This window comes from Prionailurus viverrinus, chromosome A1 (genome assembly GCF_022837055.1).
Source record: "Prionailurus viverrinus isolate Anna chromosome A1, UM_Priviv_1.0, whole genome shotgun sequence".
Lineage (NCBI taxonomy): Eukaryota > Metazoa > Chordata > Mammalia > Carnivora > Felidae > Prionailurus > Prionailurus viverrinus.
The window spans coordinates 173,325,093-173,341,168 of NC_062561.1; the positions used below are offsets into that span (position 1 = coordinate 173,325,093).

Sequence of the window (16,076 nt, forward strand, 5' to 3'; positions counted from 1 at the left end):
AAAAGGAAGAGGTTCTAAAGTTCTAGAGTGTAGAAGTCTTTTATATATACATTTGCACGCAATATGTTTATACTTAACATACATAGTTACATATGCCATGTATTTACATTATTTATATTTATTACATTATTATACATTGTATTATAAACATTATATATGGTTATATACTATATTTTACATAGACAAATAGAGCAAGTAAGCTCTGTATTAATCAGGACTCTATAATGAGAGTAACAAAAACCCATCTAAGCTAGAATGAGTTCATCTTTTCCAACAGCAGATTTACTTTGTTTAAAAAGAGATTCACACTCATAATAGGATTTTGCATCCCATCACCTCCTCCTCCTCGGTAACCTTGGCATATATGTGGTGATAACTTACTCGTTGGCCTAGACATCAGTTAGCAAATCTTTATAGAGTGGCCATCACACAAGGACACTCTAGGCACTGGGGATCCAATGCATAACTTAGAGAAAAGATCCCTGCTTTCTTGTAACTTACACTATAGTAAGGGAGAGAGAAAAAATGGATTGAGAAAATTTCAGATTGAGGAAGCTATTTAGATGAGTGGTCTGAGAAGAATTTCTGAAGAGGTGATGTTTAAGCTGTAGAGACAGCACAAAAAGGAGGGTATTACAGAGGGGGTGGGCAGCATTCCAGGCAGAAAGAATGGTCTGTAGAAAGAGCTTGGAGTATGTAATGGATTGCAGGGAGACTACTGTGGCTCGAATGTAGTGAGAGATGAAGATAGGATGTGAAAGGAAGGTAGAGTGAGTGACGGGCAGGTGCCCCATCATGTAAAGTCTCTCAAGCCATGGCACACAAATTGGATTCTACACTGAGGGTCATGAAGATTTTCAAGTTAATGTTTTGAGATGATCACTCTTGCTGCTTGGTGGAGGATGGATCGCCACAGGGACAGGAGACATTTAGGAGCCTGTGGAAGTAGTCCAGCTGAGCTTGAGATGGCTTGGATTAAGGTGGGGAAAGCTGAGATGGAGAAGAGGGAATGGGTCTTGGAGGTAGACTGGCCAGGACTCATCAGTGGTTTGCATGTGTGCCTGTGTGAGAAAGATAGGAATTAAAGTTCACTCTTAGGTTTCTGGTCAGAGCTGCTGGATGCCTAGTGGAACATGTCAATTGAAATGATTTGGGCCAGGGGCACCTGGGTGGCTCAGTCGGTTAAGCGTCTACTCTTGATTTCAGCTCAGGTCATAATTTCATGAACCATGGGATGGAGCCCTGCATTAGGCTTTGCACTGACAGTGTGGAGCCTCCTTGGGATTCTCTCTCGCAAAATAAATAAACAGTAGGGCACCTAGGTGGCTCAGTCTGTTAAGTGTCCAACTTTGGCTCAGGTCATGATCTCTCGGTTCATGAGTTTGAGCCCTACATCAGGCTCTCTGCTGACAGCACAGATCCTCTGTCTCCCTCTCTGTCTGCCCCTCCCTCTCTCTCTCTCTCTCAAAAATAAACACTTAAAAATAAATAAATAAATGAATGAATAAATAAATAAATAAAAATTGTTTTTTAAAAAAAGGAAAGACATGATTTGGACCAAAGTAAAAGAAAGCTTTGGCTGAAACAAAAAGACTCATAAGGGTTCATGTAAGTTCAGAGGTAGGACAGGCTTCAGGGTTCATTGTCTGGCTCCCGGTTAGAGATGTAGGTGTGACTTTTCAGGCCTAACTGTAGGCAAACACAAAAGCTCTACTTGACAAGTCTCCCAGGGAATGGCTGCCCTCCCCACGCAGACTTGGTGGGCAGCCAGTGCACTGCAGTCTCTAGGGGGCGCTGCAGTCAGGGACTCAGGCCCCTCTGACTCCCTTGCCATGAACATCTGCATTCCTAGCTCTGGGGCCTCCACTCCTATCTCTTTAGCTGAGGCCTTGGCAGAGGTCTTCTTTGGTCTCCTCTGCTGACGCCACCTTCTGGGGGAAGGAGGAGTACTTTCCCACTCCTAGCCCTTCCCCTCCCTCTCTGCCCAGGGTCCACAAAACTGCCAGAGCCTTTTGTTCAGTGAGACCACCCCCCTGACCCTTGACCTCCACCTGACCCTTGACTCTGTTCCATGGGAGAGTGAAGCCGAAGGAGTCACTGCTTTCTCTGGTTTTAGCCATCCAGGTAAGTGATTAAAGGCTTAACTCTTTCATTTTTGGCTTGTTGATTTAATTGGCTACTCTGACACCTGACAACTCTGGCCCCCACCTGGAGCCAGGTGCTTGAACAAGCGCTCTCTCTCTCTCTTTCTCTCACTCTCTCTCTCTCTCTTTCTCTCTCATTCCTCCCCCACACCTACCCCCAGGCCAGGTCAACTGAGCTCTTGACCGCTCTGCCTCCTTTTCTCTTCAGGTCTTTCAGCTTGGCCCTCCTCCTTGTGTCAGCTTTATCCTCAGGATGACGGTCACCAGCTAGACCCAAGACCTGACCTGTAACGCTCACCCGCTTGTACCCACCAACCTTCGTTCCACATTTTTCCTTAAGTTCTTCTTTCCAGCTTATCTCTTAACACAGGCAAAAGACCTGAGGGCATAGCAACCCTGGAAGAAACTAAAGCCACCCTTCAAACAATGACTGCCTGCAAGAAGAGTGCCGCTGGCCCAGGCCACCCAGACCAACTGGAACGTAACCACCCACTCACAGGTGCGCAGATGGACCTTGGAGACACTGACAGTTACCTTTCTCTCATTATTATACTAAAATCTCCACCCAAGGAGAAGCACAAGCCTCATTGTCATAACCTGCAATGTATGTATAGATAGGCATGTTTCCTTAGGGTGTGTGTAGGACGCCCACCTCTACATATGGTGACAAGGCTCCCCTTCCTAACTATTCATCCTAACCTTAAATAAAAGGAGCCCATTCAGACTTGCTCTAGAAGTCATGGCTTTGGAAGTTATTCCCATGATCTCCTTACTTGCCGCAAATATAGTTTACTCTGTGTGACAACTCCACCTGGTGTAGTTTCTATGACTCACCAACGAGTGAACTCACATGAGTTTGGGTACAGTTCCACATATCATATCCTGACTCGATGACGTTTCATTAAAAAAGAGAGACTTTTACATCTTAAGGATGTAAGCAGGAGTCCTAAGATTCACAGAATGGTTGCTAACCAGGGATGTAATCTGATGATTCACTGAGGCCAACCAGAGCCAAATCCTGGAGCCAAGAGTGCGCTGGTTTTCTGCACAGCCACGCATGCTCCATGTGAAACTGAGGACTGCATGTCTGAATCATGATTCTGTTCAGAAAGATTAAGAGGTGAATTCAAACACAGACTGATACATAATTTGCCATGTGCCCCTCATGAAAATATGGACTTCCTTATTCAAAAGGCAGGAAAAAAAGTGTCACTGAAAGTACTAAATTATAAAACCTTTTCCTTTTCTCTATGGTCTTTCAATTTGCCATGGTGTTTTTATTTGATATTCATTGTCATCCTAAGTAAAGGACAACTAAAATTGTAAATTGTTACAATATCACCATTCATCTTTATATTGTGCATTGCCAACTTTAAATGCAGATATAAGAACATTTAACTCACATAGAATCACCAAAATTATACAACTCACATTTCATAGCTGGTACATGCATGATGTATTTTATTCTTACAAAAACGGTGGAAACATTGCACAAAATTAACCCGTCTGTGTTCCTGTCACTTCTTGCTGTGCACACATTCTACCATACTCTCTACATTTGGCTTATGATGAATGAGGTGAAAGGAACTAGAGAAAAGTGTCTTTCACTTACCTTCAGTGTCACCATTTTTAGCATAAGTGGTTGGTTAATATAGGGAATTAATAGGAAAGTAACATGACAGGGTTCCTTGGTTCTTTGTGTTTCTGAGACTGCCACTGTCTTCTTTTTGCATCTGAAGCAAGTTCTGATTTATAGGAAGATGTCAGGGCTCACAGTGATCCCACTTACTCAGTTTAACATGGTTACCTTGTCTCACTTTCAATCTGGTTGAACTTCCATGAATCATGGCCTCACGGAAATTCTGTTCTCATGGGATATTTAAAATGCTATATGCAATTGGGTCAGCAAAGAGTGAGTACACACACATTATTACATGTATCTCCTCTGCTTAAGTGCACACTCCTTTGTCTTACCAATTTCATTCACAGAACACAACTTCAAAAATGAGATCAGTGAGAATTTTAAGATGGTGGTCACCTGGGAGGCTCAGTCGGTTGAGTGTCTGACTTCGGCTCAGGTCATGATCTCCCAGTTCATGAGATCCAGCCCTGCATGGAGCTTGCTGCTGTCGGTGCAGAGCCCACTTCAGATCCTCTGTCCCCTTCTCCCTGCCCCTTCCCCCACTCACTCTCTTTCTCAAAAATAAATAAACATTAAAAAAATTAAAGATGGTGACGGGAGAGCATTAAACCAAGCATGGGGCTTTTCTGAGTACAGGGCCTTGTGTGTCACACACGCACAGGCCACACACGCACCAAGAAGCAGGCCTTGGTGAATGAGTGCTGGGTAAACAAGCAAGAATGTCCACTACAAGACACATTTACTGAAACGAGAAAGATTGACTATGGAGAATAGTTTGTGTGTAAAAAATCAAGATCCTTTATATACATAGCAAACGTTTATTTCTTGCTTGGGCACATGTTCTGCTGTAGCTCCTCTCCAGGTCAAAAATTTAGAAACCTGTACTCCTCCCACAGTTTCAAGGGTCTTGTGCTTCCAGGTGGGAAGAGAAGGAAAGAGAGAATGTAAAAATTACATGGGACATTGCAGGAATTGTGCTTAGAAGTTGGATGTATCACTTTTATCTTCATTTCATTGGCTAGAACTCAGTTATCTGCTTCCACCTAAATGCGAGGGGGCCTGTGAATCCCAGAAGAGGAAATGGGATTGCTCAGCATCTAGTAAGACTCCGATAGAGATCAATGAAGGTTTTGTTTTTTTGTTAGACGTGACTAAAGCATTTTATATGCTATGAGAAATGATCCAGCGTTAGTGGGGCTGACAGAAAGGGCAAATATGTGTTATTCTGTAAATGCTGACTTGAATCATAAGATATTTGTTGGTCGAAGGGTACGCACTTTGTTATGAGACGCATAAATTCTAGAGACCTACTGTACAGCATGCTGACTAGAGCTAATAATGTTGTAATGTGTACTTGAAATTTGCTCAGAGTACATCCTAAGTGTTCTTACCACACACACAGAAAAGGTAAGTATGTGAGAGGATGGATGTTCATTAGGTTGATTGTGGTAATCATTACATAATATCAAAACATTATGTTATATCTGCTATGGTCTGAATGTTTGTGTCCCCCCCCCCCCCCCCGACCCATAAGTTCAACTCCTAGTGCCCAGTGTGATAGTATTAGGAGGTGAGGGCTTTGTGAAATGCTTAAGTCATGAATGTAGAGCCCTTGTGAATGGAATTAGTGCCCTTATTAAAGAGAGCCCAGAAGGCTAGCTTGCCCCTTCCCACCATGCAAGGTTACAACCAGAAAGCACAGTCTATAAACTAGGAAATAGGTTCTCACCAGACACCAAATCTGCTAGTGCCATGATCTCGAACTTCCCAGCCTCCAGAATTATGAGAAATAAATGTGTGTTGTTTATCAGCCACGCAATTGATGGCATTTTTGTCATAGTAGCCTGAATGGACTAGGACAACACCTTAAATATGTACAATTTTTATTTGTCAATCACACCTCAATATAGCTGGAAAATAAATTAAAAAAAAACTTTGAAGGGATGTGAAAAGGCTTTGACAGACTTAATTTAATCTCATTTAATTAATTAATTTTTAATTTAATTTTTTATTTTTAAAATTTACATCCAAATTAGTTAGCATATAGTGCAACAATGATTTCAGGAGTAGATTCCTTAGTGCCCCTTACCCATTTAGCCCATCTCCCCTTCCATAACCCCTCCAGTAACCCTCAGTTTGTTCTCCATGAGTCTCTGCTGTTTTGTCCCCCTCCCTGTTTTTATATTATTTTTGTTTCCCTTCCCTTATGTTCATCTGTTTTGTCTCTTAAAGTCCTCATATGAGTGACGTCATATGATTTTTGTCTTTCTGACTGACTAATTTCACTTAGCATAATACCCTCCAGTTCCATCCACGTAGTTGCAAATGGCAAGATTTCATTCTTTTTGATTGCTGAGTAGTACTCCATTGTTTATCCATTCTTCTTTATCCATTCATCCATTGATGGACATTGGGGCTCTTTCCATACTTTGGCTATTGTTGATAGTGCTGCTATAAACATGGGAGTGCATATGTCCCTTCAAAACAGCACACCTGTATCCCATGGATAAATGCCTAGTAGTGTAATTAGGGTAGTTTTATTTTTAATTTTTTGAGGAACCTCCATACTGTTTTCCAGAGTGGCTGCACCAGCGTGCATTCCCAACTTAATCTCATTTAATTTAAAAGAAGGTCAGTAAGCATATTACATATTTTTTATTTTTTTTAAAAATTTTTTTCAACGTTTATTTATTTTTGGGACAGAGAGAGACAGAGCATGAACGGGGGAGGGGCAGAGAGAGAGGGAGACACAGAATCGGAAACAGGCTCCAGGCTCTGAGCTGTCAGCCCAGAGCCCGACGCGGGGCTCGAACTCACGGACCGCGAGATCATGACCTGGCTGAAGTCGGACGCTTAACCGACTGCGCCACCCAGGCGCCCCTTACATATTTTTTAAAAGAATTTGATGACAACTTGTTTTGTTGTAAGGATTATTGCATTTAAAAAAATATTATACTATAACATGCTGCAGAGACATTAATAGTAATTATTATTGTGTCATTCTCCCTAAAGCAGAATTCCTGAGTTCAGAAGAACTGAATTCTAGTCCTGGCTCCATTTCATACTGTCATTTAATCATTTAATCTCTATAAGCCTCATTAATCTCTTTGCCTATCCCATGTAGTTAGAAAGACTAAATGAGATAGCATATTTTAAAACAGTAAAGGTTTTGATTGGCTCAATTATTTTAAGATTGTATCAGTATTATAACATAAGAACCCCAGCATCTCCCTTTGTCTTAATTCCAAACTCCACTTTATCTGCCTTTCTCAAGCGACGGGCTGCTGGGCCTGTGGATGGTTGGGTTTGAATGAGGCCTTGAATTCTTTGGGAGTCACGGCTCAGGGGACTGCCATAAGGGCTGCTCTACTGTGCACCCGTCCGGCTCCTAGATGTGTGTGTGGGTGAGGAAGCAGTGGTGGGATGGTAAATGGACAGGAAAGTAGCTTGGAAGATGCCCCCAGACATCTGTGGAATTCTCAGTGGGGAGATTGGCTTAGCACTATTTGGAAGTTTGGGGACTTGCAAGCCCCTCAGAGCTTAAAAAAAAAATAGAGTTGCATATCTGCCCCTGAGCTGAGACTTCAAAGAAATAAGGGAGCAGGAAGGCTTCCTCCAGGTCCTTTAGCAAGTGCCCAGTAGCCTGCTTCTTTGGATCTTTAACATTGACCCCTGGGGAAAAAACATCACTTGGTCTTCCACTATTGCTTCACTGCCATCATTTAGTGTAGTCTAAAAACCAGACTTGAGCTTCAAATAACACCTAAGAAAAACAGCCACTAAGATACCCCCTACATAGAAAAGAAGTTCAGTTAGGACATATAGAATGCATATCCAGCAAAATAGAACTATTGAAAAAGCTCCCCCTTCCCCTTAGCAATCCATTACACCATGCTGCCTGGACTTCCATCAGCTATCATCTGCATTTCTTTTGCCGGAAGGCTTTTTCTGGCCACCAGAGGCTGCCTTGCTGTGCATGTGGCAGGCTGGCGTACAGGCTCCAGGAGCATGCCTTAACCAAGGACTGACGAAAGTTAGTATATAAATATCCCATCTTCCTCATCCCTTGGGTAGGATAACTCCGCAGCATGTGTTTTACCCTGGCCTCCAGAATTCTCCAGCGGGATCAGCTCCAGTTACACACAGGGCTAACTTCCTTGATAATCCATTTTTTTGGCTTTCTTTGCTTCCTGACTCACTTTCCTACTCTACTACCATTCTTTCCTGGATCACCTCCCACATAAACTACTTGCACTCAAATCCTTGTCCCGGGGTCTGCTTCTTAGGAAACCCAAACTAAGACATGTAGTGTGCCAAGGGGATTGAATAAAGCAAATAGAATAGTTCTGTCTGTGCTCCCCTATTTGACTCCCAGAACACTTTCAGCTTGGTCTGGAAGGATTTTCTCTTTAGAGAATTTGATCAGCTGGAAAGAATGACCTACAGATGCTGATGCCATGTGCTCCCAGCTAACAGCCCAGCCAGATCACCCCACGGTGAAGCTCTCAGGAAACAAGTTCCATCTACATTATAGCACTTAACTCTGGTTTTTTAGTTATGTATGCTTAAGTATGAGTGAATAGTTGAGGACCACCAGGAAACTTCCAATATGATAGATGGAGACCAAATTAATAGCAAAAAGCAGCTAAGAGGAATAAGAGGCTATTCAGGAAGAAGAAAACTTTAAAAATGTACTGTTAGGGGCACTTGGGTGGCTCAGTTGGTTAAGCGTCTGATTTTGGCTCAGGTCATGATCTCATGGTTCCTGGGTCTGAGCCCTGCGTCCGCCTCTGTTCTGCCAGCTCAGAGCCTGGGGCCTGATTTAGATTCTGTGTCTCCCTCTCTCTCTGCCCTTCCCCCACTCGCACTCTGTCTCAAAAATAATCATTAAAAAAAAAGTTTTAAATGTATTGTTAGTATCCTCATAGGGATAAGAAATCGATAAATCAGGCTATGACACCATAATGAAGAGACAGTTGAAGAACAAAAGAGAACTATAGAAAAGTGAAAATGGTATAGGCCACTGGAAGATAAATTTGAGTTCTCCAATAAGGAGCAAAAAGACAGATGGAAAACAGCAGAGTAAAATAGGTGGTAACAGGGCTCTTAAGTCAAGTTTGGCCTTGAGTATACATCAGAAGCTGATGTAGGAGAGCTATTAGAAGATAATAGTTTTGGAACAAAAGAAAATTAAACGTGGGCAGTTGTGCAGGCCAAGAATGGAGGCAGAGGTACTGGTTAGGTAGTTCTTGCACTAGTGAGGAGAAATAATGGGCATCTGATATAAAGAGTGGGCATTTGGACAGAAATTAAGAAAAAGATAAGAGATTAAATGGTAGAACTGATGGGGTTTTGGGGTGACGGTGTGGTTCAGGGCTGATGGTCAGGAAAGAATTCTTGAAGATGTCCTTGGTGCAAAAAGGTGATTTCATTAAAGCATGGGGACAGGACCCATGGGCAGAAAGAGCTGCACTGGGGTTGTGAAGAGTGACTGGTAATATTTCTTCAGGTTAGGAGGGGGTTAGGGACAGCATAAGTTTCTAAGGAATTTTGGAAGAAAGGTTTGTTTCCAGGACTTTGAGGAGCTAGCTCTTGTTAGAAAAACATCATTTATTACTGTTTAGTAAAACATCAGTCATGAGACCCTTCAGATGTATATCAGGGGGCCATAAGCCTGGAGCATGATTGCCAGCATATATCTTGCGGGGGGTGGAGAGGTTGGGGGAATGGGGGTAGAGATAAAGGAAGTTTCCAAAGGAGTTTTTATGTGTTTAAGGAGACTCACAGGATCCTCAAGGGGTTAGGACAATGTTAAGCCAAGATTCCCTTTCGGCCCTAGCAAAGTGTCATCATCGAGGCAGCTGAGCTCCTCGAGGAAGGTCACTCTGCCTGTTTCAAGGACTTGTCAATGGGCTGTAGGCAGGAAGGGAATTTAATTTTTCATTTGCCCTTGTTTCCCACATCGCCATGGTAAGCACTTAAACCCCCCTACATCTTTTCTTAAATTATTTATTTATTTATTTTGAGAGAGCACGACGGGGAGGGGCAGAGAGAGAGGGAGACAAGGAATCTGAAGCAGGCTCCAGGCTCTGAGCTGTCAGCACAGAGCCCAACACAGGGCTTGAACTTACAAACCCAGAGATCATGACCTGAGCCGAAGTCGGATGCTTGAGTGACTGAACTGCCCAGGCATCCCAAAGCCCCTTACATCTTGATGAGGGTGATATTAGGGCTCCAGGAAACAGAATCTATAGGTTTCTGGAGATTAGGCTATGAATAAGATTGCCTTTTTCTTGGAGTTTACTAAGTTATCTGTAAACTTAAGGAGACTCCTGTCCTGCATGACTGTGATCTCTACCAGTCAGCCATTTGCTTTCTTTCCTTTTCCCTGTTCTTGGGCAGGCAGGAGTGTCTGAGGAATATCACGCATATCCCACCTCCAGGGTTGGGGGGTGCTCTGCTGTTAGCCTGACTTGGCCCTCAGCTTGCCCCATGCTCCCTCATCAGAATGAATTAAAGTTGTGACTGAGGGGTGCGTTTGTGTGGCTGTGAGTCTGATGTAAAAGGAGGAAGTTAAAGAATGATGAATCTAGATTTTTTTCTGCAAGATCCTAAATGGATTGGGCTCTATTAAGTAAGATGAGGAATCAGTGAGGGCTAGTAGATTGGAGTATGTGTAGGAGGTAGAATGAAGATTCCCAAGTTCAGGTTCAATCAATATTTTCTCAGATCTCACTAGGTGTCAGATAGTAGGATAAAGTTCTGTCTGGGTCCTTTGAGGAAAGGCAGAGGTAAGCCACCACACACACACAAAAGACAACCGGTGTTTGTAGTTAAGAGGCACAGCCCTTGGCCTGGAGGCGATGGGACGACAATGAGTGTGCAGGATACTTGGTGACAGGAATTCCAAGTGCACACTTACGCAGGATGCGCCGCCGGCGTCTGCCCTGAAGAGGTACGTGCGCCTGCTTGGTCACCAAGAGGACATTTACACCACGCCAAACCCTAGGATGTAGTCTCCGAGTCTACCAGCAAGACCTGAATACTCTGGACTTTCTATAGTGCAAAGGAGGCATGGTGCGCATGCGCGTAGCCACCCCAGGGCTCAATCACAGGCGGCGGGAAGTTGGTTTTCTGAGTAGCAACTGAGCAGCTTGAAGACGGATTGGAGACGACAGACCAATAAACAAACATTTCATTGGCTTAGCTTGCTCAGCCTCCCAATTCTACAGCTTCCCATTGGACATTTCAAGCAGAGCAGGGGCGTGACTCCCGGGGCTCCGCCCCGCGCTCTGGCCCAAGCTCGGGGTTCTGGGCTGAGGGAGCGGGACGGAAGTGAGCGGGTCCCGCCCCTTCCCCCTCTCTTTGCTGGAGCCGCTGCCGCCGCCGCTGCCCGCTTTCCGGCGAGCCGGAGTCTCCGTGCCGTACCCTTGGTCCCCGGCCGCGCGGAGCCGGGATGCACTGCTCCTGCTGTGGGTTCTCATCATGGAGACCAAACGGGTGGAGATTCCCGGCAGCGTCCTGGACGATCTCTGCAGGTACCACGTCGCCCCTTGCTGCCACGGCCCCCAGAGTCCCCTCCTCGTTTTCTGTCACGTTGGTCGACCCCGGAGGCCTCCGCGCCCCCTCCCCCCCGGCCGCATCCTTGTTCTCGCTTTCCGGTCCCGTCGCTGCTCGCTTTCCCGGGTCGACCCTTCTCTCCCAAGACACCACCCGGTCTTTCACCCGCAGCCTCCCGGTTTCTCACGGCCCCTCCGTCCTTCTTGCGGAGCACCGGAATTTCCTCATTTTCTTAGTTCCTAACTCTTTTGCTTTCCTGAAAGTGAAGCCGCTGCGCCAAAGTCTGGGTCTTGAGCGTTTTTCGGCTGCCTCTTCCCCCTCCCATTGTTTTTTTCTGCCTTTGACTTTTATAGAACCGCTCCCCCCGACCCCCCTCCGTCTTATTCCTCAATTCTGTCGAAAGACCCCAAAGTTTTGAATCTTCGTCCCACGCCCCCGGACCTACGCTGGGAGCAGTTTCAAACTTACCCTTTCGCTCGTGTGTTCTTCCACGTCCCTGGCATTTTCTAAATTGCTCTAAAGAATTACTCCCTTGTTTATCCCCAAACTTACCGTTGGAAGGGGGAAAAAGCCTAGAGTTGCTTTTCTTTTCATTCTTCAATTTTCCTTGAAGGAGATTCTCAGCTGCAGGATTTTAACTCGTATACTTTTACAAAAGAAATTTTTTTGCATTCTTCCTGTTGTTAGCTATAATTTCAGATAGCGAAAATTGTAAAATGGACTTAAAATATTTTCTTTTCCCGAAGTAAAATTTTTCGTACAGTAACACCCTGGGTTGTCGCCGGCTAAGTGGATTGTGAGATAAATTACAAGTGAGTAAAAGGCTCTGATAAAAAACAAAACAAAACATCTTTTCAAGTTCAAAGATGAACATCTTTTCATGTGTTTACTGTATTTATGTCCAGAATTCTGACTTTTAATAGTTGTGTCACATTCACGCTTTTTTTCCTTCTTCTTCTTTTTTTTTTTTTTAAATGGGAAAGAAAGAACACACTTGTGGAGGTACTGTTGTGTGCCAGGCACTGGGTGCTCCTTTCTCATCATTTTATTTAATCCTGGAAACAACTCTGGTAGGTGCAGTTCTTTACATTTTCATCTGACAAACAGACTTGGTTTGTAATCTACACAAGATCACGTTTCTTGTAATTCAGAAAATCAGGATTTGAAACCTAGATCTTTTTCTCTACAATCAGTGCCTGTACTGTTTCTCCTATGCCAGGTAGGCCTTACAGAAAATCAAGTCTAACATTTTAAACCTCACAAAAGTACACGTAGATAAGTAAATAGACTAATTTTGCAACTAATAAGAATGTCACTGTACTTCTTTGGTGATGGTATGATTATAATTTTTGGAATATGATCGCTTCAAATGAACCACTTAAAATGTGCTTATTTTCTATGATCCCAAATTTCATAAGAAAAAAAGAGATTTGAGGGGCGCCTGGGTGGCTCAGGTCATGATCTCTTGGTTCATGGATTCGAGCCCCATGTCAGGCTCTGTGCTGACAGCTCAGAGCCTGGAGCCTGCTTCGGATTCTGTTTCCCTCTCTCCCTTCTTCCCCCACTCATGGTCTCTCTCTCAAAAATAAATAGACATTAAAAAAAATTAAAAATATTTGATGTATATGTGTGTGGATAAATGGACGAACATGTACAAGAAGTGAGAGTATGATTTTTCTTGTTGTTTCCAAGATTTTTTAAAAGGATGTGTGTTTTCTAGTTAGAAAAAAAAGTAAAATGAGTACGTATTTGAAAAGGTGAGCAAGAATTATGTAGGGTTTATAGGGATACACATTAAAGAAAAAGATGGGTAATCTTATACATTTTAATAAAGTAATCTTTCTACTAGTATGGGTTTATTTTGGATACTACGGAGGATTAAATATAATAACAAATAATTGTTGTGTTTTGTAAACAATACGTTAAACATCTGATGAATGTTAAAGATTCTTACTAGGTTTTCCAGTGAGTGTATTTAAGCAATTTTATACAGATTTTTTTGGAATAGAGTAACTTTTTCTTCAAGAAATGAGAGTAACTTTTTTGCAATTACTGTGTTTTGGTTATATAAATGAGGATTGTATGTTTAAAAACTAGGGCTAACTACCTGACAAACTAATAAACCAAATAACCATTTCTTAAAACTCTGAGTTTTAAAATAATGACATTTTAATGTTAATATTTTAATGTTTTTGTTGATTAAAGATGTTTAATGTTAACAATTCAGGCTTTTTTGATTTGGGGCTTTTTTAGAGACAAATTTATACTTAGAATTTGTTTAATTTCTTTAAACATAAAGCTTAAGTGGAAAAAGGTTAATTTTTCTGGCTCCTTTGCTGTTTTAAGTACATCTTGATTTATGAGTTTGGTCTTGACCCTTTTTGTTTTTACTCCCTTTTATGTTTTCCCCAATTATAGTGTTTAGTATTGTATTTAAGAGGCTTTTTGTTTGTTTTGTGTTGTCAATTTTTGATAAGTTACATATTCTTGCAAATCTTGCCTACTTCAGTCGTTGACCATATATTAGTAACTTTTGGAGAAATGTATAGATTGATTTTGATGTGAAAAATTAGAGCAGGAGACTTACATTTTCAAGATATGACTTTGTAACCATTAGGCTGCTTATAACCTAGGACATGGAATGTTATTTTTGCAGTGATTTCATATGCAACATTTCATTTACTGGGATACTGTGCAGCCATTAGAAATTCCTAAGGTAAACAGTAAGCTGAGGGAAAATATTTGTATCTTGAAATGATGTATGCAGTATACTATTGAGCATAACACTTAGTCATTTGATATCTTTTTTTAAAAGAAATGTTTTAATGTCTTATGTATGTTTGTGTGTGTGTGTGTGCGCACACACACAAGAAGTCTGGGAAAATCAATCAAACTGATAACACTGGTTATTTCTAGGTAGAATGAAATTAGAAGAGAGGAAGGAAAGACTGTTGTCTAAGTGTTCCAGTGAACATTCTAGTAAACGTGTATGTAAAAAGTAGATCTGCCCCATTTTGTGGTGACATTTGCCTCTTGCACCATTAAAAGTGCATTTGACATTAAAAGTCCAAGAATTTTTCAATACCATTTAAATTAGCTTACTAAAGGCTTGAAGAGCATGTTTTTCAAGTAAAAACTGAAATCTACAGCTTAAGGTGTTTCTGTTTTAAAGAAATGCTTGGAGTTTTTTTTAGAGCCCCTTTAAGAATTAAATGGTCAGGCCACTCCAGTGTTAAAAGGAGAAAGGTATTTTCTGGCAACTAATGTTGCTGCTATTTTGGTAATTGTGTAAGCTAATCAAATACTTCATGCTCATCTTCAGCTTGCCATTTTAGTGTTCAATTCTACTGCAACAGTTTTGTACTAATTGTAGTTCTGCTGATATTCCATTTGTAGGAAAACTGAAAAGATGACATTTTGTGAGGTCCCATAATTACTGTGGAAAGCATTTTATTTCAGCTTTTACTGTATATTGTAGTATACTGTATACTAGTTATATATAACATATTTTTATTTTATTTTTATTTTACTTTATTATTTTTTTAGTAATCTCTACATCCACATGTAGAACTCATGACCCCAAGATCAAGAGTCACATGCTCTTCCCACTGAGCCAGCCAGGTGCCCCTGCACACACTTTTAAATCTTTAAAACAGGAAAACCATGTACAGGATGAAATTATGAAAGTGTAATTTTCATCTATTAAAGTTTCCTTTGTCTTACAAAGTTTCTTTTTAAGAAAAAAAAATTTATTTTGAGAGAGAGAACCAGTTGGGGAGAGAGGCAGAGAGAGGGAGAGAGAGAATCCCAAGCAGGCGTTGTACTGTCAGCATGTGACCGATGTGGGGCTCAAGCCTACAAACCATGAGATCGTGACCTGAGCAGGATTGAGAGTTGGACGCTTAACCCACTGAGCCACCCAGGTGCCCCTAAAATTTCTTAAAGAAGTTAGCTTTTGGGGCGCCTGGGTGGCACACTCGGTTAAGCATCCGACTTCAGCCAGGTCACGATCTTGTGGTCCGTGAGTTTGAGCCCCGCGTCGGGCTCTGGGCTGATGGCTCAGAGCCTGGAGCCTGTTTCCGATTCTGTGTCTCCCTCTCTCTGCCCCTCCCCCGTTCATGCTCTGTCTCTCTCTGTCCCAAAAATAAATAAATGTTGAAAAAAAAAATTAAAAAAAAAAAGTTAGCTTTTAGCTATTAAAAAGATGTGCTCATGAGTAAGGTTAAAAAAAAAAATCGAAGAGTACAGGTGAAGTTATGAAAGAAATGCAACAGCCTCCTTCCCGGCCCCTTTTTATCTCACTCCTGCTCCCTGGGTTTTTACCTGTTTTGTGGTAAATTCTTCTGATAGATACTTCAGTATTTTAAAATATACTTGCACCAGTTTGTTTTTTCAACATCGTATGTTAAATTGAGGATTTAGTGCACCTTGGTAGATATTAGGTGATAAGGGTTGAGAGCATCACACAATATTTACATTCCATTTTGTAACCTTGCGAGGGCTGTTACACGTTTTACTGTTGGTTGATTGCAAAAGCTGAACAAGAATAATAGCATTTGTTATATGGAATTGCTATGTACGTATTTTTCACAGTAGAGGCAGGTTTACAATGGCTAGGATTTTGTTTTTTTCCCTCTAGCCATAGTCAGGATCCTTTTGTAAGGGTGTTGAAAGGGAATGCCAGAATGAATTCTCCTTTCTTACATCCTACTAATTGGTCAAAATGCTGC

General features: G+C 42.0%; 1 protein-coding gene across 2 annotated transcripts in view; it reads left to right on the top strand.

The window, feature by feature from the left end:
• Positions 1-11,106: 11,106 nt before the first annotated feature.
• Positions 11,107-16,076, top strand: part of DCP2 (decapping mRNA 2) — a 77,708-nt gene continuing 72,738 nt past the window's right edge. For both annotated transcript variants that reach the window (XR_007156450.1, XM_047878966.1), the window contains exon 1: positions 11,107-11,324. Coding sequence is in view for 1 of the 2 variants with exons in the window: in XM_047878966.1 (XP_047734922.1) it covers positions 11,272-11,324 (53 nt within the window). In the remaining variant the exon portion in view is untranslated. The remainder of the gene's footprint in view (positions 11,325-16,076) is intronic.